Raw genomic sequence first — 27,522 nt, 5'->3', positions numbered from 1 at the left:
CTAATTTGTTATTCAGTTAGCGATACAGTGCAGAGAGGGCCCTTCCGGCCTCCCAACAACCCCGACAAATCTGATTAACCCTAACCTAACCACAGGACAATTTACAACGACCCATTAACCTAGAAATACATCTTTGTATTGTGGGAGGGAATTGGAAAAGACAACAAAAAAAAACACACACCAGCAGGACGTACAGACACTCCTTACAGAACAGCACTGGAACTGAACTCTGAACCTCCCCGAGCTGCAAGCGTCTCGCTAACTGTTACGCTACCACAGCACCCAAAGTTAGTTTGTCACCAATAGTGCAATGGTTTAACCTGCAAGAAAATGTGGCATCGGATGGCTGCATCCAAGGATAGTATTAGACTCAAAAGAATTGGAGAACGAGCAGGTGGTTGGCTAAAATTTAGCACTGAGAATTACAAAGTGCTACAATTAGGGTAGGAAGAATAAGAGGCAATATACATTAGAAGAAAACTTCAAAAGGGGAATGAAAAGTCGGGGTATTTGTGCATTGTTCATTGAGAAGCAGCAGGGCAGACTGAGAAAGTGATTAAAAAAGACATAGGGCTCTGGACTTTACAATTAAGAGAATAGAAGGAAGGACATTTGCAATTTGAGAGCAGTTTTGGACCCCATTTCTAAGAAGGGATGTGCTGGCATTGCAGAGTGTCCAGAGGGGATTTATGAGGATGATCTTGGAAATGAAAGGGTTAACATTTGGGGACTATCTGATGGCTCTGGGCTTGTACTCACTGGAGTTCAGAAGAAAGAGAAGGGATCTCATTGAAACATGTCAAATACTGAAAGGCCCTGGACAGACTGGACATGGAGATGTTTCCAATACTGGGAGAGTGTAGGACCAAACGGCACATCCTGATAATAGGATGTTCCTTTTAGAACAGAGACGAGGAGGAATTTCTTTAGCCAGAGGGTGTTGAATCTATGGAATTCATTGAGTCATATGGCTGGGGAAGATGTATATCATTTGGTATATTTAAAGCAGAGGTAGATATGCACTTCATTGGTAAGGGCATCAAAGGTTATTGGGAGAAGACAGAAAAATGGGGTTAAGAGGGGAAATAAATCAGCCATGATCAAATGGCAGGGCAGAGTCAATTGGCCTAGTTTTGTTCCTCGGTCTTTTGGAAATAATGTGAACACTCACACTGACTTTGGTTAACAGCTGGAGCTTTGTGTCCCATTTTGGGCAGTGCACTTTAAGACTTCTAAGTGGGTGTAGAAGGAATTCAGTGATAGAGCAACAGGGAATGATTCCAGTGACAAAGGACACTAGTCATGTGGACAGACTGAAGAGGCTGAGATAGTTGCTAGAACGGAGAAGGCCAGGGAGACATCTGGCAGTGTATTTAAAACCATGATGGGGTCAGAGTTGATCTACTGGCAGAAAAGGTCAAAGAGCAGAGGTGACAAGAAATACCTATTTTTCCCCCAGAGTGAGTGGGCAAGGTCTGGGATACATCACTAAAAGAAGGCCTGGAGGCAGAGTCAGCTGTAGTGTTCAAAAGGGAAGTTAGCTCGGTACCCAAGTGGAAAGAAAGTCAAGGATTCTGGGGGGGGGGAAAGAGCTGGAGTGGAACTTGCTGGATTGCCCTGACATACGGCCAGTTCAATTTGACAAGCTGACTGGTCTCTTTCCATGCTCTGACAATTCTTTGATTCTGGTTCAGTGGCCAATTAGCAGCTCTCCTCAGAAGGTACAGGCAATGAGGAATGGTTCATCTATTGCCTTTTAAGAAACAAGCAGGATTTTTTTTTTAATTCCCTTTTATCTTGTTTAATAACATGTAGTTTTAACTTGCGACACTTAACTTACCTTTGTGTTCATATTCTGGGAAAACTCTAGAATAGTGTCCACCCTGGTCCAAGCGTCTGGATGCTCCTTCAAATGAGTTAGTATTTCCTGCGCCATCCGTTGCTAAGGAGAAGAATCAGAAGCAGTGGAATTCACCAACCATCAGTCCACCATTTCCACAATAGCCCAATCCCCACTTCCAGAGCAGGTCACAACTGTTCAAGCATGGATTCAAATAATTTTAAAGTGAGATGAAGGTTCTTCCTGTACCCCCCTTTTGGACAGTAGAAGTCCAGAACCCTACCATCCACTGGGGGAAAAGTTTTACCCATACACCCCCCAGCCCCATTCTTCCACCAATTACTACAATTCTATTCCTCTGTCTTGTTGTTTCTGCCAAGTAAAATATGTCCTCCCCATTTATTTTCTGTCACAGACACACAACTTTAGGAAACTCAGCTGAGTCTCCCCTGCTCTTAAAACTACATCACTCGTTCTTTATGTGCTGTGTCGTAAGACAAAAGCAATCACGGTCTTTCCATGACTGCAACTGTTCTTGGCAAATTTTCCTACAGAAGTGGCTTGCCAATGCCTTCTTCTGGACAGTGTCTTTACAAGACAGGTCACCCCAGCCATTATCAATACTCTTCAGAGTTTGCCTGCCTGGCACCAGTGGTCACATAACCAGGACTTGTGATATGCACCAGTTGCTCAGACGACCACCTGCTCCCATGGCTTCACGTGACCCTGATCAGGGGCTAAGCAGGTGCTACACCTTGCCCAGGGGTGACCTGCGGGCGAGCAGAGGGAAGGAGCAGCTTATCCCTGCTTTGGTAGAGACGCATCTCCACCCTGCTACCCAAAACCACACCAGTCTTTCCAGTATTTCCTCAGAATGACAATTTCCCAGTCCTGGCAACATGCCCACAAATCAGAACCAATGACTTTCACAACCCCTCCCCAGCAGAGCTGCCCTATTTTTGAATGCATACCAATACCTCTCTCAGTTATTGCACTTCTTCACTTTTCTTTTTCACTCGTTGCTTTGTGCTCATCGCTGTGTCTACAGTTTCACTTATTTTACAGTTTATTCAGTGAGCTTCATGCAAGCAAAGGATTTCATATGGCACGTAGGTGATAATTCTCCAAGAGGACCATAGGAACCTTTTGTAAGGTTCAGCGGCTTGGCGCCTCAATAACCCAGACAGCTACGTTGGCTGGAGCCAAGGTTGTATGTTTTAGCTCTTGGTAGGCTCACCCATGCCAAACTGATCAAAGGGAGGAAGCCAGACTAACAGTGGCCCACAGATCAACACACACAAATTGCTGGAGGAACTCAGCAGGCCAGACAGCATTTACGGAAAAGAGAACAGTCGACATTTCAAGCCAAGACCCTGCATCAGGACCAGACAGAAAAGAAACGTCGACTGCTTACTCTTTTCCATAGATGCTGCCCGGCCGGCTGAGTTCCTCCAGCATTTTGCGTGGGTTGCTCGGATTTCCGTCATCTGCAGACTTCCTCTTGTCTGCGGTCCACGGATCCTCCAGGTTCAGGGGTTCGGCTCAGGGTCAACAACCCTGATGGGTCCAATGAAGAATCCTTCACCTGTGTGCGACCGTTATCCTGAGTTCCCACCCGTGACTGACAGTGGCAAAAACCAAGAGGGAGCAACCAGCATGATGAAGGAAGCCCTGAACACTGCCAACCTTCACTGCTGCCCTAAAAGCCAGCAACGGAACTATAACCCAAACTTGAATCCAAATGTCCTCTTCACCCTCGGCACTGCAATCACACCGTTCATTGCAGCACGTTAACTAGTGCAAACCCACGCACAAGACCCACTGACAAGGGGAAAGAGAGGTCACCCAATGGTTAATCTCACCTGAGGGCCTTCCCCATGATATAGACAATTTACCACGTTATCCAACAGATTGATGTCGAGCTTCTGGTTAAAATCCAGAAGCTGACGTGCAGGGTGGTCGGTAGTCATAATTGTTGGCATGGGGTCCTGCAAGAAAGAGAGATGCAGAAAGAATAAATACGAAGTACAATTTCTCAGGAATTGTCTCTACCTCCAACAAGAGCAGCAGTTAATTATCACGTTCTTAAAGTTAAAACAATTAGATTTGACACATGGAAACACGTGAAAAATGCATCGCCTGAGTCAAATCAAATCAGCGTGGATTGTGCTGGGAGCCCACAAGTGTCACCGTGCTTCCAGCACCAACATAGCATGCCCACAACTCACCAACTCTAACCGTACATCTTTGGAATGTGGGTGGAAACCGGAGCACCTGGAGGAAATCCACGCCTTCACGGGGAGAACGTACAAACTCCTTACAGACAACAGCAGAAATCAAGCCTGATCTTACAGCTGGCCCTATAAAGCACTGCGCTAACTACCACGCAACTGTGTCGCCAAATTCAGCTCCAATTCACCAAATGCAACTCTGACTCTGAAGTTATATGCACACACAAAGCTGAAGGAACTCGGGAAGGGTCAGGCAGCACCTATGGACAGTTGCTGTTTTGGGTTAAGACCCTTTATCAGGGCTTACAAGTGTAAAAGATATTAAAACTCTTATGGACAGATTGTGAAGGATGCTTTTATGTTCTCCCCGTGACTACAAAGATTTCCTCCGGGTGACCCGGTTTCCTCCCACAGTCCAAAGACGTACTGGTTGCTAGGTTAATTGGCCATTGTGAATTGTCCCGTGATTAGGCTGGGATTAAATCAGAGGATTGCTGGGTGGGATGACTCGAAGGGCCAGAAAGGCTGATTGCATGCTGTATCTCAAAAAAAAAACCGCAACCCTTCCACAAATTTTCCAAGTTTGGCTCCAGGCAGTGGGAGCAAGCTGGGGACAGAACTCTGAGGAACATTGCTGCAACCACCCTCAACATTAAATGTGCACTGGATAGAAGGGGTGCCACTTTCCATTTGGTTATGCCACATTAATGATTACTAAGGTGTCCTCATGACATGGAAGAATGCCATTGGCCACTGAGTCAATGCAAGTTGTCACAGCAAACCCATCATTCACATCTCCTCCCAAATAAAGGTTCTGTCTCACTTTCTCAAACATACCAACCCAATCAACTCTGCACCACTCTTTACCAACAAGCAAATCTTTGGGTTATGGGAGGAACATAAAACATCAAAGAGTAGAGACCCTTTCAACCATGATGTTAGCTGACTTCTTAAACCTTCTTCATTTAACCCTTATAGTTCTCCATTTTCTTTCATTCATCTGCCTATCTAAATGTTTTTTTATAAAAAAATGTTATTGAATTTTCAAATAGGTTACAGAAGGAAAGAAAATTATTTTAAAAATTATCAACCCTTCCCCCTCCCCCCTAACATATCCCTATAGAAAAAAAAGAGAAGAAAAAAGAAAGAAAGAATGCCTGGATAGCAGAAGATCCCCACATGCTCCATGGAGTTCATAATAGCTTTAATATGTATATTTATTTATTTCCCCAGATAACCAATAATTTTATCTTCGGAGCACCTATATATTTAATCCTATTTTTTGTAAATAAGGGCACCAAATTTTCAGAAATATTTCATATTTACCTCTTAAATTATAAATAATTTTTTCAAGTGGAATGCAGCTAAAAATTTCATTCTTCCAACGATCTATACTTAAATAGGAATCCGATTTCCAAATAACTGCAATAGCCTTTTTGGTTACTGCCAATGCAATTTTTATGAATTCTTTCTGATATTTATTCAGTTTGGATTTAGGTTTTATCCCTTCAATATCGCCTAGTAAAAATAATGTTGGATTACGTGGAAGTTGTATTCCAATAATTTGTTCCAATAAAATTCTTAAATTTGTCCAAAAAGGTTGAATTTTAAAACAAGACCAAGTAGAGTGTAAAAAAGTACCAATTTCTTGAGTACATCGGAAACATTGATCAGATAAATCTGGGTTTAATTTATTTATTTTTGGTGGTGTAATATATAATTGATGTAAAAATTATATTGCACTAATCTTAACCGGACATTTGTTGTATTTGTCATACTGTCAAGACATAGTCTTGACCAACTTGTTTCTTCAATTTTAATATTCAAATCAGTTTCCCATTTTTGTCTTGACTTATGAATTCCTTGTTTAATTGCCTGTTTTTGAATCAAACTATACATACAAGAAATAATTTTTTTAATTTTTCCTTTTTGAATTAAAGTTTCTATTTCATTAGGTTTCGGCAATAACATTGTTTGACCCAATTTATCTCTAAAATAAGCCCTTAATTGGAAATAACAAAAAAGAGTGTTGTTTGATATTTTGTATTTATTCTTTAATTGATCAAATGACATTAATATACCTCCTTCAAAACAATCTCCTATATACCTAATCCCTTTTTGAAACCAACTGTATAAAAGTTGGTTATCCATAGTAAAAGGAATAAATTTATCTTCATCAAAAAAAATGCAATAAATCTAAGTTGATTTGCTTTATAATAATTCTTAAAGTTTGGAACGTAACCCTCCTAGGTCAAATTTCCATGTCAATTTTTCCAACGATATTCTTGACATCTTACCTTTCCAAAGGAACTTCCTCACACATTTATTTAACTCTTGAAAAAACTTCTGCGGTAATTGTATTGGTAGTGTTTGGAATAAATATTGTAATCTAGGGAATATATTCATTTTTACAGCATTTACTCTGCCTACTAATGTTATTGGTAACGTCATCCATTTATCAAGATCTTCTTGAATTTTTTTCAATAATGGTAAATAATTTAATTTATATAAATTCTTTATATCATTATCAACTCTTATACCTAAATATTTTATACCATTTATCGGCCATCTAAATTGAGTTATTAGTCGACATTGACTATAATCTCCCTTAGTAAGGGGTAGAATTTCACTTTTATCCCAATTTATTTTGTAGCCTGATATTTTCCCATATTCTTCCAATCTAGAAGATAATTTATGCAGCGAATACAATGGGTTTGTTAAATAAAGCAAAACATCGTCAGCAAATAAATTAATCTTATATTCTTCCTGGTTAACTCTGAAACCCATAATATCTGGGTCCGTTCTAATTAATTCAGCTAATGGTTCTATCGCCAACACAAATAAAGCAAGTGATAATGGACAACCTTGTCTAGTTGACCTTGTTAACTGAAATGATGTTGAAATTTGAACATTTGTCACTACTTTAGCTTTGGGATTAGTATTTAAGGTTTTAATCCATTTTATAAAAGATACTCCTAATCCATATTTTTCCAATACCTTAAATAAAAAAACCCATTCCAATCTATCAAATGCTTTTTCTGCATCTAAGGCAACTGCCACACTCATTTCCTCCCTCTTCTGTGCCAAATGAATTATGCTAAGTAACCGAGTTACATTATCTGCCGATTGTCTATTTTTGATAAATCCTGTTTGATCCATATGTATTAATTTTGGTAAGTATTTAGATAATCTATTAGATAAAATTTTTGTTATTATTTTATAGTCGGTATTCAACAAAGAAATAGGTCTATATGATGTTGGTTTTAAATGACCTCTATCTTTTTTTGGCAATACTATTAAAATAGCTGTCGAAAAAGATTCTGGAAGTTTATGCGTTCTTTCCGCTTGGTATATTAACTCCATAAAAGGAGGAATTAGTAAATCTTTAAACTTTTTATAAAATTCGGGCAGAAAACCATCCTCTCCTGGGGATTTATTACTCTGAAGTGATCCTAGAGCTTCTTCGACCTCTTTTAATGTAAAAGGCATATCTAATCACTTCTGTTCTTCCGAATTCAATTTTGGAAGAGTTATTTGTGATAAAAACCTTTCTATCTCAACATTATCATTTTGTGATTCTGATTGATACAGTTCAGAATAAAAATTCTTAAAAGTTTCATTAATTTCTAAAGGTTTATAAGTAATTTTATTTACACTTGTTCTAATTGCATTTATTGTTTTGGAAATCTGGTCTGTTTTTAACTGCCAAGCAAGAATCTTGTGTGATCTTTCACCTAGTTCGTAATATCACTGTTTAGTTCTCATAATTGCTTTTTCTGTTCGATATGTCTGAAGTGTATTATATTGTAACTTCTTGTTAACAAGTTGTCTTTGTTTTTCTTGTCATATATCTTTGAGATTCTTTTTCTAATTTTGTAATCCCTTTTTCCAATTGATCTATTTCTACCATATATTTCTTATTAATTTTAGAAGTATAACTTATTATCTGGCCTCTCAAATATGCCTTCATTGCCTCCCATACTATAAATTTATCATCAACTGAATGTAAATTTGTATCTAAAAAAAACTGAATCTACTTTTTCATGAAATCACAAAAATCTTGACGTTTTAATAATATTGAATTAAATCTCCATCTGTAAATCGATTCCTCTTTATCCATCATTATCATTGTCATTGTCAAGGGGGAATGATCTGTCAATATTCTTGCTTTATATTCCATATTTTTCACTCTGTCTTGAATATTCATTGATAATAGGAAAAAATCTATCCTTGAATAAGTTTTATGTCTATTTGAATAAAATGAGTAATCTCTTTCTTTTGGATTAATTCTTCTCCATATATCAATCAAATTTAAATCTTTCATCAATGATAAAGTTAATTTTGCTACTTTTGATTTTGTAACAACCTTTGTTGATCTATCTAAAACTGGGTCTAGACAACAATTAAAATCTCCACCTATTAATATTTTGTCATGTGCGTCAGCCAAATTCAAAAAGGCCTCTTGTGTAAATTTTACATCATTTTCATTTGGTGCATAAATATTCATAAGAGTCCATAGTTCTGAAAAAAATTGACAATGTATAATTACATATCTCCCTGCAGAATCAATTAATACATTTTGTATTTTAATTGGTAAAGTTTTATTAACCAAAATTGCAACTTCCCTCGCCTTTGAATTAAATGAAGCTGCAATAACATTTCTGACCCAATCTCTCTTTAATTTCTGATGTTCTATCTCTGTTAAGTGTGTTTCTTGTTAAAAAAAAAGCTATATCTATTTTCATTTTCTTAATGCATGTTAAAATTCTTTTTCTTTTCACCAGTCCATTAAGCCCATTAACATTAAAACTTAAAAACTTGGGGGATGTCATGTGATGACGTAGGATCGAGACATGGAAATCCAGCTCTCCCGTAAAAAACCAGTAAAATAATGTTTAAGTGAAGAAAAGTTAGTAAATACTTTTTAAAAATTACTTATAAACTACTCAGGATTGTCTTAAGATATGCCTCCTAAACAGAAGCAGAAGAAAATTACTACTTTGAAGACAATACAAGTTGGAAAAGAATCAAGGCCGGCCGCCATGAAAGAGCCTCGGGCTCAAGTGCAATTTACCTCCGGCGATACAGAACAGGAAACTGCGGCAACATCAACCGTTTCCCAGAAAAAAGAGCAACAGGAATTGCGCATGCGTGAAGGAAGGGGCATGCGCAAACATGAGCAACTCAAACTACAAATCTCAGCAATGATCGGAACTCAAAGTGAAAGTGAATTATGAGGTGGAATCAGATTCTCTGGATAAATCAGACGAAGATGAAGAGACAAACAAAGATGTTTGATAAAATGATGAAAAGACAGGACAAAATGGACAAGAAAATTAAAAACTTGGACGAAACAACCGGAGACACCATTGATAGAGTGAATAAATTGGAAGATAATATTTCTGCCTGGACATCAGAAAGAGAACGGTTGTTGGAAAAAGTGGATGTACTTGAAAATTTTAGCAGACGAAATAATATTAAGATTGTTGGACTTAAAGAAGGTATACAGGGAGAGGATCCAATAAAATTTTTTCAAAAATGGATTCCGGAAATTTTGGAAATGGAAGAAGGAACCCAGTTAATTGAAATTGAAAGGGCTCACAGAGCCTTAAGACCAAGACCTCAAGTTGATCAAAACCCACGATCAATCTTGATAAAATGCTTAAGATATCAAGATAAAGATCCTGAAGGCGACTGCCCAATGTGCCAGAAAGAGAAACGGGCCATTGATGATAGAAGGGAAAATAGTTCTTTTCTATCCTGATATAAGTTATGAGCTTTTGAAGAGAAAGAAGGAATTTAACACAGCGAAAAAAGTTCTATGGGAAAAAGGTTATAAATTTATATTGCGCCACCCGGCAACCCTGATAATTTTTTTGGATGACGGAAAAAGAAGATGTTTTTACTGATTATCGGGATGCGGAAGAATTTGCACAAGAACTCCCAAATATTCGCTAACCACAGCCAAAGATTTAAAAGTGAAACGGATTAAAGATGAAGACAGGGACAGTGAATGGAGTTGATGGAATGTTTAAGGACAGAAGAATAGTTAAATATATTCTTAATTATATGATACAGGGTGAGAAAGGTAAAAATTTGAGAAATATTAATCAAGAGTAGTGATATTATTTTTTCCTTTCTTATATTTTTTCCTTTCCTTTCTTTTTTGTTACGGGGAGCTGGGGGAACTTCGGATCGATTGCTATAGGACTCACGTGTGTAATCATGGCAATTGCCATGACCCGTACAACGGAGGGGGGTAATGTTTTTTTTTATTCACAACATTAGTAGGGGGTATTTTGTTATTTTTTTCTTTATAATCTATTTTTCTTTTATCTTTCTTTCTTTGCCTGGACAATCAGGGGGGAGACACATAGCAACATGGAGAATTTTAAAAAGATTCCCCAAGGTACTACAAAAGTTGAAAGGTTAGGTATTACTATAGATTGGAGTAACCCTGTTAAAAATAATGACTAATTTGCCTATCTAAATGTTGCAATGAATCTGCCTCTACCAGCCAGGCACCCCCTCTACTCCATACCACCTAGTGTAAAAAATATACCTCTAATATTCTACCTACACTTTCCTCCAATCAACTTAAGCTTATCCCCTCATGTATTACCCATTTCCACTCTGGGAAAATGTTGCTGGCTGTCCACTTTATCTATGCTTCCCATCATCTTATACATAAATCACCTCTCATCCTCCGTGCGAAAGAGAAAAGCCTTTTACTTACTCGACCTATCCTAAGACGTGTTCTGCAATCCAGGCAGCATTCTGGTAAATCTCCTATGCACCCTTGTACATTGTTCCTGTAATGAGGCGACCAGAACTGAGCACAACACTCCAAGAGCAGTCTGACCAGGGTCTTATTGAGTTGCAACATTACGTCACAGCACTTGAACTCAAACCCCCGGACTAAAAAAAGCCAACACACCGTTGAATGAAACTGGAACACCCAGGGGAAACCCACATTGGCAATTTGGAGATCAGGTTTACACCAGCAGCCAGAATCGAACCTGGGTCAGTGGAGTTGTGAGACAGTAGCATGCCACTATCATCCACAGCCCCAAATGAACTATGCACACCAAGTTTCTAGCTTGGGGGAGTAGGGTTCACAGGGAGCTACACCAGAGCCAGACTGTCCAAAAGCTTCTGCTAAGAAGCTCAAAACTGTGCCTAACTGATGAAGCCAAGAAGAGAGGGATGCATCACGCTGGGTACCACCAGCGCACAGCACGATCTCACAAGCAGCAATGCTATAATGCCAACAATGCTTGCATTAATTATTTAGAACGCTGAAGAAATCTTACCCTTTACTCCAATTATAGCATTTACCTGGCAAGGCAGAGACAGTTCTGAGATCATACACCAGTGCACATTGCTCTGAGAACACGGTACAGGCTCCTTGGCCCATAGAGTTGGATCAACCTTGAAACCTACAGTCAGATCAATCTAACCCTTCCCTCCTACAGTGCCCTTCATTTTCCTTTCATCTACGTGCCTATACGTGTGTTTATATATCTGGAGTGGGACATGAACACACGTCCTTCTGACTCAGAGAAGGACACCCTTTGAGAAAAGAGATGAAGAGTGATTACTTTAGCCAGAGGGTGGTGGAGCTGTGGAATTTATTGCCACAGACGGCTGTGGAAGAAAAGTCATTGGGCACATTCAAAGCGTAAGTTGATAGGTACTTAATTAGTAAAAGTATCAAAGGTTATGGGGAGAAGGCAGGAGACTGAGGTTCTGAGGGAAAACAAATCAACCATGATCGAATGGCAGAGGAGACTCAACGGACCGATTGGCCTAATTCTATTCCTAAGTCTCATCATTTGTATTAGCTTTCAACAAGGCATTCTGTATCTAACATCTCTGAGAAATAGAACAACAAAGACCATATCGACTCAGATCAAGCAGCATTCTTAGAAAAGTTAGTTATTTGGCATGGAAACTGGCCCCTTGTCCACTGAGTCTGCACCAACAGTCAGCTTCCCATTTACAATTAAACCCTGCAGTCATATCCATGTCTGTACTTTAACCTATAAACTCTTTTTCTATAAATCCTCATGCATTACAATTGTTGAATGCTGTTTTTATGAATGTCACACCAACACATCAGAGCAAACTCCTAATTGATGTAAATGTATATGGTGAATAAAGTTGATCCTTGATAATCCAGGTTAATCCTTTTTTTTTAAAAATCCCTTCCTACCTTCCCATCAGCTCCCTACAGATTGTACTCGTCACCTTCACACTAGGGGACAACTCACAGCAGCCCATCGTCCTCACAACCAGCACGTGCAATCTCCACACAGACTACAGCCAAGATAGGACTGAAACCAAATCTCATTCTACTGTTGCTTCCTGACCTACCAAGGGTTTCCAGGATCTGCAATTATTTTTCAAGTCATCTTCAAGTTTATTGTCATCTGACTGTATATATTTACAACCAATGTAAATAAATACAACTAAACGAAACTTCTGATTGCACATATATATAACCAAACTAAACAACGTCCCTCCAAACCACAGCCCAAACATAATACATATATCACACAGAGCACATAAAACAAAATATTACCACAAATAAGTTAGTAATGTACAATTCAAAAGTACGTCAAGTGTGCAGTGCAGGTAAACAGCTCGCTGTCCTAGCTTCAAGGCCACAGTGATGGCAAGATATTCATTAGTCTCACAGCCCTCTATTTCTCCAGTCCTGGGAGAACGTCCAGCCAACAGGACTGGAGAAATCAAGTACTAAGGGGTAATGGCCTAAGGAGAGATTTATCAGGAATCTGAGGGGCAACTTTGTTATTTCTCAGAGTTGTTGGCACTGAATCAACAGGCAGAATACTTATAAAGTGCACTATATAATTGAGGGGTTGGAATAATTTTCACCCCCACGTAGAGGGGCAGCCGTACGTGAAATTGCTGCTGGAGGAAATAGATAAAGCAGATACGTTAGCATATAACAGGCACATGGATTGGAAAGATTTAGAGCACGGGTTCCCAACCTGGGATCCACGGACCCCTTGGTTAATGGCAGGAGTTCGTGGCATAAAAAAGGTTGGGAACCCCTGGTTTAGAGGGATACGGGCCAAACATGGGCAAGTTGGATTAGCTTAGAGGGGAACCTTGGTTAGCATTGACCAGTTGGACCAAAGTGCCTGCTTCCTTGCACTATGACCTACGTCTCTATAACAGATGGGCTGACACTGGGGGTGGATTTGAGTGGCCTATTGACCTCAAAGCCAGCCAACATGCTCCTGCCACTACTGAATGAGCCAGTTCTCCTCAGTAGCCTAAGAAATAAAAAGAGGGGACATGACCAATCTAATGCTGTTTCTAACTCTCCTAAGTGACAGAGGGACTGGGAACATAGAAAACAGGTGTCACTGAAAGTTCCTGGTTGTGCTTGATATCAGACTCTAAGCTGTCAAATACAAAGCAGAGAACTTTACCGGACTTTCCTCACCCAGCGTGGGGTTTCCATGTTGGCATGGATACAGCAGATATTCCCACAACACAAACAGTCCTGCTGCCCATAAAATCCCCAGTGACCACATGCATCCACCTAGAGTAACAGAACTTGGAAATAGGATCTTCAAACCCACCGACCCCTCCACACTGGCTAGGGTGCCCATGTAAGCCATTACCCTGTTTGCCCCCACATGGCCCACAATTCATGAACTGTAAACGTTAAATAGTTCCCCGACACTGAAAATGTTGAAACCATTCTCCCCAAATTACATTCACACTTTACAGGAAGCATCGTTCTTGTTGGTTCTGACAACACTGTGTAGATCTGCTCAGTGAGGTGGGGAGGGCTTTATCCATGATGAACTAGACCATATCCACTACTTTCTGTACGATTTTTCTGTTCCAGGGCATTGGTGCTTCTATACCAGGCCGTGATGCAGCCAGTCAATGTACTCTCCATCTCACAGCTGCAGAAGTCGCAGGAAAGCAGCACCCAGGGCCTCGCACCCCCCAGAACATGGTCTCTTCTCATTGTTGCCATCAGGAAGGTTGTACAGGAGCCTCAGGAGTCACCAACCACCAACTTCAGGAACAGGCTCCTGAACCAGAGAGAATAACTTAATTTGCCTCATCATGTCCCCACAACCAATAGGCTCATTTTCAAGTACTCTACATCTCATGTTCTCGGTATTTATTGCTTATTTATTATTATTATTATTTCTTCTTTCTGTATTTGCACAGTTTGTCGTCTTTTGCACACTGGTTGAACGCCCTAGTTGGGTGCTTGTTCATTGATCCTGTTATAGTTACTATTCTATAGATTTGCTGAGTATGCCCACAAGAAAATGAATCTCAGGTAACATATATGTACTCTGATAATAAATTTGCTTTAAACTCTAAACAAGCCATACCACTTACATCAATTCCATTTTGTTTTCCCATATTTCCATCAACTTTCCCCAAAAATTCTGCCACTCACGGGGCAATTTAGTGGCCCACCTGTCTTTGGGATGTGTGAAGAAACGAACAGATCGAGAGGAAGAGATTGTGTACAGCACTGGGGAGGGGGAGTGGTCAGGAACGCAACCCAGATGATGCATGCAAGCATAGAGACCCACCAGCCACACCACTCAGTCTCCTGTAGTCATACCCGGGTTAACCCAGGTAATGAAAATTGTACAATTTTACAGCTTTGAGGGTCATTGAATCTCCAGCTCACCAAACTACCCCCTTTATCCCAACCTCCTGCCACTCCAAACTACATTTTAAAAAAAATAAATATCCACGTCCCTTTTACAAGCCAAAATGGATTTAACATCCTAGCCATTTCTGGCAGAAGCTTGATTCCATGCCTCAACAAACCACTGCATAAGATAGTGGTCGCCAACCCGTCAATCGTGATCAACTAGTCGATCTTTGAGACTTTCCCAGTAGATCCTGAAAAAAATTGAAAAATAAATACACAAGTACTGTTGTGAGATTGTTTCCGGGTTGCGGGGTTTTAGTTCCGTTCTTTCCGCCCAGCGCGCATGCGTACCTCTTCCCCCCCCCCCCCCCCCCACCCCCGCACTACACTGTGTAATTCAGTGGTCCCCAACCACCGGGCCGGGAGGAAACAATATGAGTCAGCTGCACCTTTCCTCATTCCCTGTCAGCCCACTATTGAACTTGAACCCACGCGAGGTCATCAGTCACCTAAACGCAGTGATACCCTCACACCGGGGATCACTGGTTGGCCTCGGGTGACAATGTGAAGAGGGTAAGGGGTACGTGTAGAAGAGGTGGGCGAGGGGTAAGTGTAGCAAAATATGTAGACAGGACCAGGGAGAGGATACGTCATTGGGGAAGTGGAGGAGGACAGGGAAGAGGTAGCTAAAATAAGGTGCCAGACAGCATGTGGCAACCACAAAGAAGAGGAACCTTGCGACCACAAGACAATGTGTTCGGCAAAGTATTCTGAGCTATATACCTATTTCGAGTGTTTTGCTTGCGTCCATACCCATTCCAAGTATTACGCTTGCATCTATGCTTATTCCGAGTATTTCACATGCTTAGCTATGCAATAGCCAATCAATTGATGAATTTGAATCGGTAGCCATATTTGTGAATGTAGTACCCTGCTTTTGGGTATAAGTATGACCTTTGTAAACCGACAAATTGGGAGTTGGCTACCTTACGCCCGAAGTGCGTGTGGCTGCGAACTCCTCTCTGAATTAAAAACCGTTTCAGAGGTGATCTTGTGTCTCTGGTGTTTTTCCTCAACTGAGCAGGTTAATAATTTCAGGTTGACACGGGCGGCTGGCGGGAAGTGCCGTCGCTACTGGCCTGGAGCGCTGCCTCTACACCTGCTTACCACACCAAATGTTTGCGGGGAACCCGGTGCTAAAATATTCACAGATTACCTAATTCGGGCTCAGGGTTTCGTAAGTATCAGAGCAGCTCCCTCGCTGCGATCTACTGAAACAAACTTTTGTCAGCCGATAGATCCTATGGGGTGGGGGGGCGGGCCCACTCCCTGTTACACTTCTCACTCGCTCGATCGCTCTCTCTGGACTGCGACCGCCACCCCCCCCCCCCCCCCGGCCCTGACCTTGTCCTCTCACCCGACCCACGACCAACCGCACCTGGCCAAGTCACCTGGCGACGGGAGGCTGGAGTTCGGGCCGGCAGGCTGTCCGAGGCAATGAAGCCCTCAAAACTGCTTCAGTACCTTAAGTCCAAGCACCCAGCACTTAAAGACAAACGCGTTGAGTTTTGTGAGCAGCGTGGGACAGAAGCTAAGTGCCGAGAGCCGCGAAATTGCAGAATAGACTGGACATAAGGAACCTGCTTCGAGTATCACTGCATTCCTGTCATGTTTAACACCCCCCTGCCCCCCCCCCCCCCCCGTCGGCCGGTCCGCAAGAATATTGTCAATATTAAACTGGTCTGCAGTGCATAAAAGGGTGGGTATCCCTGGTGTTCATACAGATTTCCGGGTTGCAGGGTTTTACTTCCGGTCTTTTCTGCCCTGGTGCGCATGCATGTAACTAATTGCTCTGGGGTCGATCTTGCCTTGAACTAAGGCCGAAGTAGGGGATCTTGGGCTTAAAAAGGTTAGTGACCACTAGCATAAGAGTTTCTTCACTAATACCAGCACTCTATTCATCATGCAAAGTTCAAAGTAAATTTATCAAAGTACATACATAAATGTCATCTGAGATTCATTTTCTTGCAGGCATACTCAATAAATCCAATAATCGTAACAGAATCGATGAATGACTACACCCAACAGGGCAGACAACCAGTGTGCAAAAGACAACAAACTATGCAAACACAAAAAGGAAAAAAAAGTAATACATATATAAACAAATAATAAATATCAAGAACACGAGAGGAAGAGGTCCATCGGTTGTGGGAACAGTTCAGTGATGGGGCAAGCGAAGTTCAGTGAAGTTATCCCTTCTAGATCAAGAGCCTGATAGTTGAGGGATAATAATTGTTTGGCATGGCGGGGGGGGGGGGTTAGTCGAATCTGAATAAAACGTGGGAGACCAGCTTCTTATAGTTACCACAGTTTACTGTGCACCCTCCTGCAGGAGTTTGAGACCCAGTTGTCAGAGGGAAGGCATGTAAGTACTGCCACTATCCAACAAGTGGATCTGCTCCCTCAGGTTACAGCCGTATATTTATACACACTAGGCTGCATACATTACTCTTGCAAGATGTTACTTGAACTGGTACGCCCACCAAGTCTGTTTGTGCAAAACTTAGTTACAGTTAAGAGAGTCCACTAGATCAAGGCTTAATTACAGATGGATGTGCTGTCCAGACCTCATCAGTTATTCCCTTTGCTAGGCCCTGACTTAATTACAGATGGATGTTCATTCCCGTCCTCATCAGTGAGTCCTCCTCCTCCCCCTAGTCAAACGAGGGTGCAATGTACAATGTTAGCAATTTCTCATTGTCTCTCTGCAAGTTGGGGAGAACTGGTAAGGCAGAGTTTACTTCAGTTCAAAAATTGCTATCCAGTCCCAATTATTCTTTTAGCCAGAGGTTACACAGGTTCAAAATAATTTTTATATCCCCAATTCCTCAGGGGGCTATTGCACAGGACCATAAGAAGCTACAGAAGGTTGTAAAATTAGTCAGCTCCATCTTGGGTACTAGCCTCCGTAGCATCCAAGACACCTTCAAGGAGCAGTGCCTCAGAAAGGCAATGTTCATTATTAGGGACCCCATCATCCAGGGCGTGTCCTCTATCATTGTTACCGTCAGGAAGGAAGTACAGAAGCCTGAAGGGCTTCAACACTCAACAATTTAGGAACAGCCTCTTTTCCTCTGCTATGCGATTTTTAAATGGACAATGAACCCATGAACATTACCTCACTTTTTAAAAAATATATATTATTTGTCTTTTTGCACTATTTTTAATCTATTCAATATACAAATATACTTCAATTGGTTTACTTATTTTTTTCTTTCTATATTATCACATTGCATTGAACTGCTGCTGCTAAGTTAACAAATTTCACAACACATGCCGGTGATATTAAACCTGATTCTGATTATTGTTCCTGCATCTGGTGTTGTGAGCCCTGAGGCTCCTGTACCTCCCTTCTGATGGCAGCAGTGAGAGGACAGGATGACCTGGGTGGTGCGGATCTCGATAATGGATGCTACTTTCCTGCGCCGTTTCATCTAGGTGTGCTCAGTGGTGAGGAGGATTTTACCTGTGATTGACTGGGCTGTAGGACTTCTCATTCAAGGGCATTGGTGCTTCCATACCAAGCTGTGATGCAGCCAGTCAATATATAGCCAGTCAAAATTCATAGAAGTTTGTCAAAAGTTTAGATGTCATGCCGAATCTTCACAAACCTCTAAGGAAGTAGAGGCGCTGCCATGCTTTCTTGCAATTGCACTTACGTGCCGGGCCCAGAACAGGTCCTCTGAAATGATAGCACTGAGGAATTTAAAGTTGCCGACCCTCTCCACCTCTGATCCCCTGATGAGGACTGGCTCACGGACCTCAGATTCATCCTCCTGAAGTTAATAATCAGCTCCTTGGTCTTGACGACATTGAGTAAGAGGTTTCTGTTGTAACAGCACCCAGCCAGATTTTCAATCTCCCTCGGTATATGCTGATTCAGCCTACGATAGTGGCATCATCAGGAGACTTAAAAATGGCACTGGAGCTGTGCTTAGCCACACAGTCATAAGTGTAGAGCAGGGGGCTACCTACACAGCCTTATGGTGCACCTGTGCTGTTGGAGATTGTGGAGGAAATGTTGTTTTCCAAAATGAACTGACTGGGGAAATAAGAGGATCCCATTCCACAAGGAGGTATTGAGGCAAAGGGCTTGCAGCTTACTGATTAATTTTGAGGGGATGTTAGTATTGACTGCTGAACTATAGTCGATAACAAGCATCGCGACGTATGTATCTTTGCTGTCCAGGTGTTCCAGGGTTCACTGAAGAGCCAAAGAGACGGCATCTGCTGTGGACCTGTTGTGCTGGTAGGCAAATTGGAGTAGACTCAAGTCACTTCTCAGGCAGGAGTTGATATGTTTCATCACCGACCTCTCAAAGCAGTTCATCACAGTTGATGCAAGTGCTTCTGGATGATTGTCAGTGAGGCAGGTCACCGTGCTCTTCTTGGGCACTGGTATAACCGAAGCATGTGGGTACCTCAGACTGCAAAAGCGAGAGGTTAAAGTTCTCAGTGGACAGAGTTAAGATTGTGCCAAGTGGCTGCCTCCTCGAGCTCATCTGCGAAAAATTGCTTTAATTCCTCTCTTTAATGTCTCCGTTTCCCTTTTCAAGGTGGTTGGGGGTTCTATCGAGGTCCTGACCTGCAAGTGGCACTCTTTATAAAAAAAAACAGCAGAGGAGTTCCTGTTCCTGGAGCTCGTGGGCCGACCATTTTCCGACATTCTCCAGACACCTCTGTGGATGACCGATTTCAGGCCGGGTGTCGCCGACTGAGGTGTCGCGGGAGATGGAACATGACGATTTCGCTGCGGCAGGTGTACGGAAAAGGGACGCTGCAGACCATAATATCGTAACAGCAGCTATCAAGTCTCCCCTTTTACTGTAAAAATGGGTGATCTCTTTCTTTGCCCTGTTAGTGAAAGAGAGAGAAAGAGCCTGTGGCATGTCGAACTGCTGGGTAAACAACAGATTTTGTTGACTGCAGATCATGGTCTTCCTTTGGGTGCTTTGCTGTTGCCTGGTGGGTGGTGGGGGCTGACACTCCTTTGCTGAAACATACATTGGGGGGGGGAGGTGGTTGTGTTGATGCTTGCGTGGGGGTGGGGGTAGAGGGACTTTAGGGTTTGAATGTTTCTCTGTCACTCTTTCTTTGGGGATTCTTCTGTTTTTCATGGATGTCTGCGAAGGTTGTACATGGTACACATTCTCTGATAATAAACGGAACTATGTGAACACTCCAGCCAGTTGATCACAGGACTTTAGTGTTCAGCCAGGTACTCTGTCTGGGCCGGATGTTTTTGGTAGGTTCACCTTCCAGAAGGATGCCCTCAGAGACAAAAATCACAGGGTCATCAGGGGCTGTGGGAGTTCACGATGGGTTCCTCCATATTTTGACAGTCGAAGTGAGCACAGCAGGCACTGAGCTCACCTGGAATGAAAGTCCTGATGTCACGTATGTCACTTGAGTTCATTTTATAGATGGTGATAGCATTCAAGCTCTGCCACAAGTGTTGAGCATCCTTCAATGATCGTACCTAGATGTCCAGCGACTTTCTTGGTTGCCAGACTTGAATGCCTCTGAACTGGCCCTCAGCAGATTGCTGACCTCATGGTTCATCCATGGCCTCTGTTTGGGCAAGACTGAATGATTTTGTGGGAACATGCTCGTCTATGACTATTTTAATGGTCATGATCTAAAGATACACTAAATTACCAGCTAGTGCATCTCCCCACCCAACTTAAAACAAAGCTTCAAACCTTAGATTAAAATCTCTACTCCAAAGGGGTCAACACTGCTTTAATTTCTTTCTACTTAAGTATTATATTGTGAATACCTTCCACAGCCTCATTATAGGCTTCACATTTATCCTCCAAGTTTTAAGTGCCGAGAAGCAATTTTCTCACTGTAACCCATCAAATTCTATAAAATTCTAAAGGGATTGGACGGGATAGATGCAGGAAGATTGTTTCCGATGTTGGGTGAGTCCAGAACGAGGGGTCACAGTTTAAGGATAAAGGGGAAGCCTTTTAGGACCGAGATGAGGAAAAACACCTTCACACAGAGAGTGGTGAATCTGCGGAATTCTCTGCCACAGGAAACTGTTGAGGCCAGTTCATTGGCCATATTTAAGAGGAAGTTAGATATGGCCCTTGTGGCTAAAGGGATCAGGGGGTATGGAGAGAAAGCAGATACAGGGTTCTTAGTTGGATGATCAGCCATTATCATACTGAATGGCGGTGCAGGCTCGAAGGGCCGAATGGCCTACTCCTGCACCTATTTTCTATGTTTCTATGTAAATGATCCTAGGTTTCAAAGTCAAAGTAAATTTCTTATCAAAGTATGCATACTTAATCACATACAACCTTATTTTCATGCAGGCATTTACAGCAAAATACAGAAATACACTAGAATTTACAAAAAAAAAACTATACATCAAAAGACTGACACACAAAACTTGCAAATAAATAATACTGAGACCATGAGTTGGAGAGTCCTTGAAAGTGAGCCCATAGTTTATGGAATCAGTTCAGTGTTGAGGTGACATTATTGACACTGGTTCAGGAGCCAGATGATTGAGGGGTAATAACTGTTCCTGAACCTGGTGGTGTGGGACATACAGCTCCTTCTTCCTGATGGTAGCAGTGGGAAGACAGCATGGCCTGGATTTGGGGGGGGGGGGGGGGGGTCCTTGATGATGGATGCTGCTTTCTTGAGGCAGAGCTCCATGTAAGTGTGCTCAATGGTGGGGAGGGCTTTGCCTGTGATGGACTGGGCTGTATCTATCATTCTTGGTAGACTTTTCCAAAACTAGGCATCGACGGTTCCATACCAGGTCACAGTGCAACCAGTTAGGATACCCTCCACCGAATCAAATCAAGTTTACTTATCATTCAACTATACGTGGATACAGCTGAACGAAATACTGTTCCTCCGAGGCCAAGGTGCAGAATATACACGGCACATTCAAAATAACAAGAAAAAAAAAAAGCACATATCTAGTCCAAGATCCTGAGGGAAATGTTCCCACAAATTGATAGTACAGTTCCTGGCAATTCAGCCTGTCATTCCACCATCGAACACTGGAGGGCAGTACCAACGGGAGAGGCCGGCCCCCAACTGAGCACCGATGCCACGTGGCACCGCCTTTGGCGTCTCCTCACCTGAACTGCAGCCACAGGCCAATGCGTGACTTGAGGTCTAGTCCTCACCACAACAGAAAAACATCCAGGACAATCACCCACGGTTACACTGCAGGCTGCCTTCGCACACCGACCCCGATGCTTCTGAGTAGCCGGCGCCAACACGGTCTACACTCACGTCAGCTCTTTCAACCTGCCAGCCAGACCCTCCTCTGACACACCAGCTGGTCACTCTGACCAACGGGCAGCTCACTGGTCTGCTATACCCAAAGTCCAGTATTGCCTTGTGATCACAATAAAACACATTTAACAAAGAGAAAAAAAGCCTTTGGTTAGCCCCCGAGAGGCTGCTGCATCCAAATGTGCTGCCATCTTAACAGAGGAAGAAAAATAAATCGTGCTTATTCCTAATTTTAATCCAAAACTGAACAGAAAACAGAGAAAACACAGCAAATTGGGTCGCATCCATGGGGGAGGAAGAGAAAGTCATTGTTTCAGGTCAGGGGTTGTTCATCAGAACTGGGAAGAGGGTGTGAAAGCCAGCTTTAAAGGTGTAGAGAGAGAACGCCTCGTAATTGCTGGCCATCCTAAGCAATGAGATCTGCTGCTTCTTTTAAGACTTTGCTGAAGGCCTGTAGTTATGACCAACTACATGTTGTGCACAACTACAAGTTACGAACGCCTCTTGCGTTCACTTCATTTGCTTCCCTGCAGAGTTCACTCTCTCGTGATCTCTGATACATTGCTCTAGGTTGGCGCAGGAAAGCAGCTAGCCTCCATGCAGCTCCAGAAGGAATTCTGGCCAGCACGGTTGCGCAAGGGGTTAGCGTAACGCTTTGCAGCTCTAGCAATCAAGATTCAATTCCTGCCGCTAGTCCATAAGAAGTTTGTGTATTCTCCCAGCCCAGCTCCCTCCCACATTTGAAAGATGTGCAAGTCAGGATACATAAATTACAAGTACGCTACATCGGCACCAGGAGCCTGGCAACACTTGTGGGCTGCCCCCGGCACATCTTCAGTCTGCGTTGGTCGTTGACGCAAAATGACACATTTCACTGTATGTTTCGACGTACATGTGACAATTAAAACTAATCTCAACACAGGAGATTCTGCAGATGCGGGAGATCTAGAGTAACACCCACACACACAATGCTGATCTAATATTTTACTGTGAAGAACGCATGCCACTACATTCCAGCTGTTACCTGGGATGCAGCGTCACTGTTAGCCTGGCTTTGATTCCCCTGGAGCAGAAAAGGTCCTGAAAGCACGGTGCAAAAATATGCGGAAGAATTTTCCGCCCAGAGGGTGTTTGGAGTTTACAAAACGCTGCCCAACAGGGTGGCAGAAATAGGAGAGGTGGCATGTCCTGGGGCTGAAGGTCTGTCTGTGCGTGAGAGGGGTTGTGTGGGTAGGAAAGGGACTAATTTTGTTGTTGCTTGTGTTGTTCTGTGTCACACCGTCGGTATGCTGAGGCCTCCGTTGGCCCGGGTTGACCATGAATGTTGTGTCCCAGCTGTTTACAAGCCAGGGAGGTAGGATACGGAGAGCAAGTTGTTGTTTTTGTGTTTACTAAGTTGTTGTCCATGTAGCAAACTCGCCCCCCCCCCCCCCTTGCTGCTGATGAACCTAAAGGAACAACAGAGACTGCTACAGTTTGGAACCAGCACTGTCGCAGGAGTTGCCAGTTGAACTCAATGTCAGACTGCCTTAGGGACTCCAGCTCCGGAATTTTCCCTCGGGGTTTACTCCAGAAGCCTTCCCCATGAGTGGGCACAGCTGCAAAGCAGTGCAAGTATGAGATCAGAGTTTTCCTTCCCCTAGGTGAGATGCCAACCACAGCTGACAGGCCCCATCTGCCTGAAGCAACTGGTTTTAAGGTGCCAGTAACCCACCCTTGCCCCTTCCCCTGTCAGTAGAAATGGCTTCGCCTGGCTTAGTAACTAAGCCACACGTGAAGGCCGGGAGCTGGACTTGGTTGCCAGAGGCTATTTGAGACACACACCACCGGGAGCATTTAATAGGCGGTGGGAGCTTGTTCCCGATGCCTCCCCTGGTTATGACAACCTTAAGACATGCTATGTTGGTGCCAGAATGAGCGGTGATATTCGCAGTCTGGCCCCAGCACATCTCTAGGTTGAGCTAGGGCAGCCCGCAACTGTCACCGTACATTATAGCACTAAGTGATGTACTCCATTGCAAGTTTCAACGTACTTCTGACAAATAAATCTGAATCGGACTCTCAAAACATTGCAGCGTCTGGACAAGCACTTGATCCGCCAAGCAGCCAATACTGGTAAATGGGATCAGGATAGTTGATACTTGATGGACAGCACAAACAGGGCATCCGTAGATTATAGCCCTGTTCAGCTATCTACTGAGGACACACTTCTGTGCTGTACTTAAGCTTGGCTATTCAAAACAAGAAAGATAGGACCCAAATGGCTGCATCAGGTTTGGGGATCAGAAGGTCCTCAGACTGGGATCTAATTGATACTGTAAGATATAGGAGCAGATTTAGGCCATTTGGCCTGTCAAGTCTGTTCCGCCATTTCATTATGGCTGATCCATTTCCCTCTCAGCCCCAATATCCTGCCTTCTCCTCATATCTCTTCATGGCTTGACCAATCAAAATCTGTCAACCATTGCCTTAAATATCCCTAAAGACTTGGCTTCCACAGCTGACCATGCCAACAAATTCCGCAGATTCATCACTCTCTGACTAAGAAATTCCTCATCTCCATTCTAAATGGACTTCCCTCTATTCTTAGGCTGTGTCATCTGGTTTTAGACTCTCCCAACATAGAAAACACCCTCTGCACATCCACTCTTTCAAGGCCTTTCAACATTCGATGTTTCAATGAGATCATCCCCCATTCTTCTGAATTCCAGAGCCATCGAATGCTCCTCATATGACAAGCCCTTCAAACCCAGAATCCAGGATGACTATTAAAAAATATATACCGAGCCTCCTTACTGCGAGATATATTCAAGGTGACTACATGTAAATACTTGTGGTTAGGGATTAGTATTAATGCTGCAGCAGCACAGATCCAGCTCTCGGTTCAATTCTGACCATGGGTGCCATTTGTGTGGCCTACGCACATTCATCCTGTGACATTTTCTCCACCAGACACCCATTTCTAAATGGACATTGAATCGTTGGACACTAACTAACTTTAAAAAAAAATGCAGTATTTCTGTTTTCGCACGTTTTTAAAAAATCTATTCAATATATGTATACCACAATTGATTTATCTTTTTTTTCTCTCTGCTAGATTATGTATTGCATTGAATTGCTGCTGCCAAGTTAACAAATTTCACGTCACGTGCCCGTGATAATAAACCTGATTCTAATTCTTTCCCACTGAATATTTATAGACACACAGGTGACAATAGACAATAGATGCAGGAGTAGGCCATCCGGCCCTTCGAGCCTGTTCAATCTGATCATGGCTGATCATCCACAATCAGTACCCCCGTTCCTGCCTTCTCCCCATATCCTTTGACTCTGCTATCTTTAAGAGCTCTAACTCTTCCTTGAAAGCATCCAGAGAATTGGCCTCCACTGCTTTCTGAGGCAGAGCATCCAATAGATCCACAACTCTCTGGGTGAAAAAGTTTTTCCTCAACTCCGTTCTAAATGGCCTACCCCTTATTCTTAAACTGTGGCCTCTGGTTTTGGACTCCCCCAACATCGGGAACATGTTTCCTGCCTCTAGCGTGTCCAATCCCTTAATAATCTTATATGTTTCAATTAGATCCCCTCTCATCCTTCTAAATTCATTGTACATGCCAAATCTCTTCAAACTCCTAATCAAGTATAGCTGCTGTCTTGCCTTCTTTATAGCTGCATCGATAACGAATCAACCACAAATGGCGGAGAAGATATGATGGGCCAAACAGCCTAAATATGCACCATGTCTTACAGTCTTAAACAATAAATAGATCACCTTTCTTTCTGACTCTGAACAACTGAAAGGAATACACCTGTAAAATTACTTTCATTATTCCAGTAATGAACCCAAAGTAGCAAAGTTATTTAAATGTTATTCATGTAGTAAAGGAAAGAAGTACATCAGTTAATCTCCACACAAGTTCCTGGGCACAATTCCAATCCAACTCCCAAGCACCAAGTTCATAAATGGACCTGAGAATAATTTATTCTACAGCTATTACTTTCTCAGCAAGACTTTGGAAAATGAAGGATTTAATTAGTCAGAAAATGCTTAGGTATACTTCTTAAACATTAGATATTCTTCATTCACAAACATTACATTTCTAGTAAGCCATTATCTAATCCAGCTACATACAACTATTCCACACACTGAGATCAGAACAAAACATGATAGGAACAATCAGCAGGCCAGCTGTGGCTGAGGAAAGAACGAGAGTCAGCGATTTAGGTCAAAGACCTTTCATTTCAGATTTCCAGCATTTGCGTGCTTTTTTTAAAAATTTATTTTATGTCAGGCACTGGCAGTCCAACAAGCCTACCCAACTGAGGCTCACAACACAGAATCGTGAACACAAGGCAAAATGCTGTGGGTGTTGAGAATCTAATTTGGGAAAAAAAAAATTCAGAAAAATAAAAGCAAATTCTCAGCAGGTCAGGTCGCCTCTGTAGAGGAGACAATTACTATTTGAAGATAATGCCGAACCATCTTCTAGACAGAAACAGATATCTGTTACTTCACAGTAATGCCAGTCCGACAAAATTTTCTCTGTCCCTAACCCATCACGCCACCTGCATATTCCAACATAAAAGCAAAGGATAAGTTATGGGCAATCTCACCCAGACGGCGTTACAGTGATATCTGGCTAGTCAAATACCACATGGAATAAAAAACAAAGGTTTCATAGAAATTGTTTTTCATGATTATTTCTTTGGAAAATAATACAAAAGTCAACATGAAACCAAATCCGTCTTAAGAAAAATGGAAATTTGACAAGCTCACAAACTCACTAGTCCATACATAAAACACAAGCTCAGGGCATTTTGACACTGCCAGTTCCAGAGTAAAATTTGCTTTTAGAATGATCAAACATCATTCTTGTTTAGCCCACCGTGCCACAATAGCTTTTTAGAACTAATATCTAGTAACTACAACTCCTCTGCCCTCTGAAGTTTTTCTCCAACATCGTTTTAAAGTTACTACTTATCCTCTACTTAATATGTTTCAGATCACAACTTGTGTAGAGATGGCTCTAAATTTTCCCTTCAAAGACATCACCCTGTTATAATTGGCAAGGACAATTTTGCGGATTGAAACTCCCTTTCAGAGTTTCTTAAAATAATTTACCAATTACACCCAATTCTTTTCGCAATTTCCCTCCTGCACACCTCAAGGAAATGTACCACCTGCATAGTGACTTCCATTATTCCAGTAATGAACCTGAATTAACACAGTTAATTAAATGTTATAAAAGAAAGCACAACAATTTCCACACAAGTGGCATTGAAACGAGGCATTCAATATGGTGCTTTAGAAATACTGACACAAACTTTTTCAAACTAGTGTCAAAGGGCAGGTAGGGCCTTGTGTTTTTATCTCTCATCTGGAGGGCAGTGTAGCACCCCTGCAGTATAGAACTTTACATAATCTCTGTAAACTACAATAGAGCCAAAACACACAA

The 27,522-nt window shown here is 42.2% G+C and overlaps 1 protein-coding gene across 3 annotated transcripts in view; it reads right to left on the bottom strand.

Annotated features, from left to right (window-relative positions):
* Positions 1 to 27,522, bottom strand: part of LOC140724756 (exportin-1-like) — a 126,334-nt gene that overhangs the window by 59,439 nt on the left and 39,373 nt on the right. For all 3 annotated transcript variants that reach the window (XM_073039283.1, XM_073039284.1, XM_073039285.1), the window contains 2 exons: positions 3,703 to 3,828; positions 1,841 to 1,942 (listed from right to left, as the gene is read on the bottom strand). In XM_073039283.1, the coding sequence (XP_072895384.1) occupies positions 1,841 to 1,942; positions 3,703 to 3,822 (222 nt within the window). In that variant the 5' untranslated portion in view covers positions 3,823 to 3,828. The remainder of the gene's footprint in view (positions 1 to 1,840; positions 1,943 to 3,702; positions 3,829 to 27,522) is intronic.

Source organism: Hemitrygon akajei, chromosome 3 (genome assembly GCF_048418815.1).
Source record: "Hemitrygon akajei chromosome 3, sHemAka1.3, whole genome shotgun sequence".
Lineage (NCBI taxonomy): Eukaryota > Metazoa > Chordata > Chondrichthyes > Myliobatiformes > Dasyatidae > Hemitrygon > Hemitrygon akajei.
This window is presented reverse-complemented; position numbering and strand designations above follow the sequence as displayed.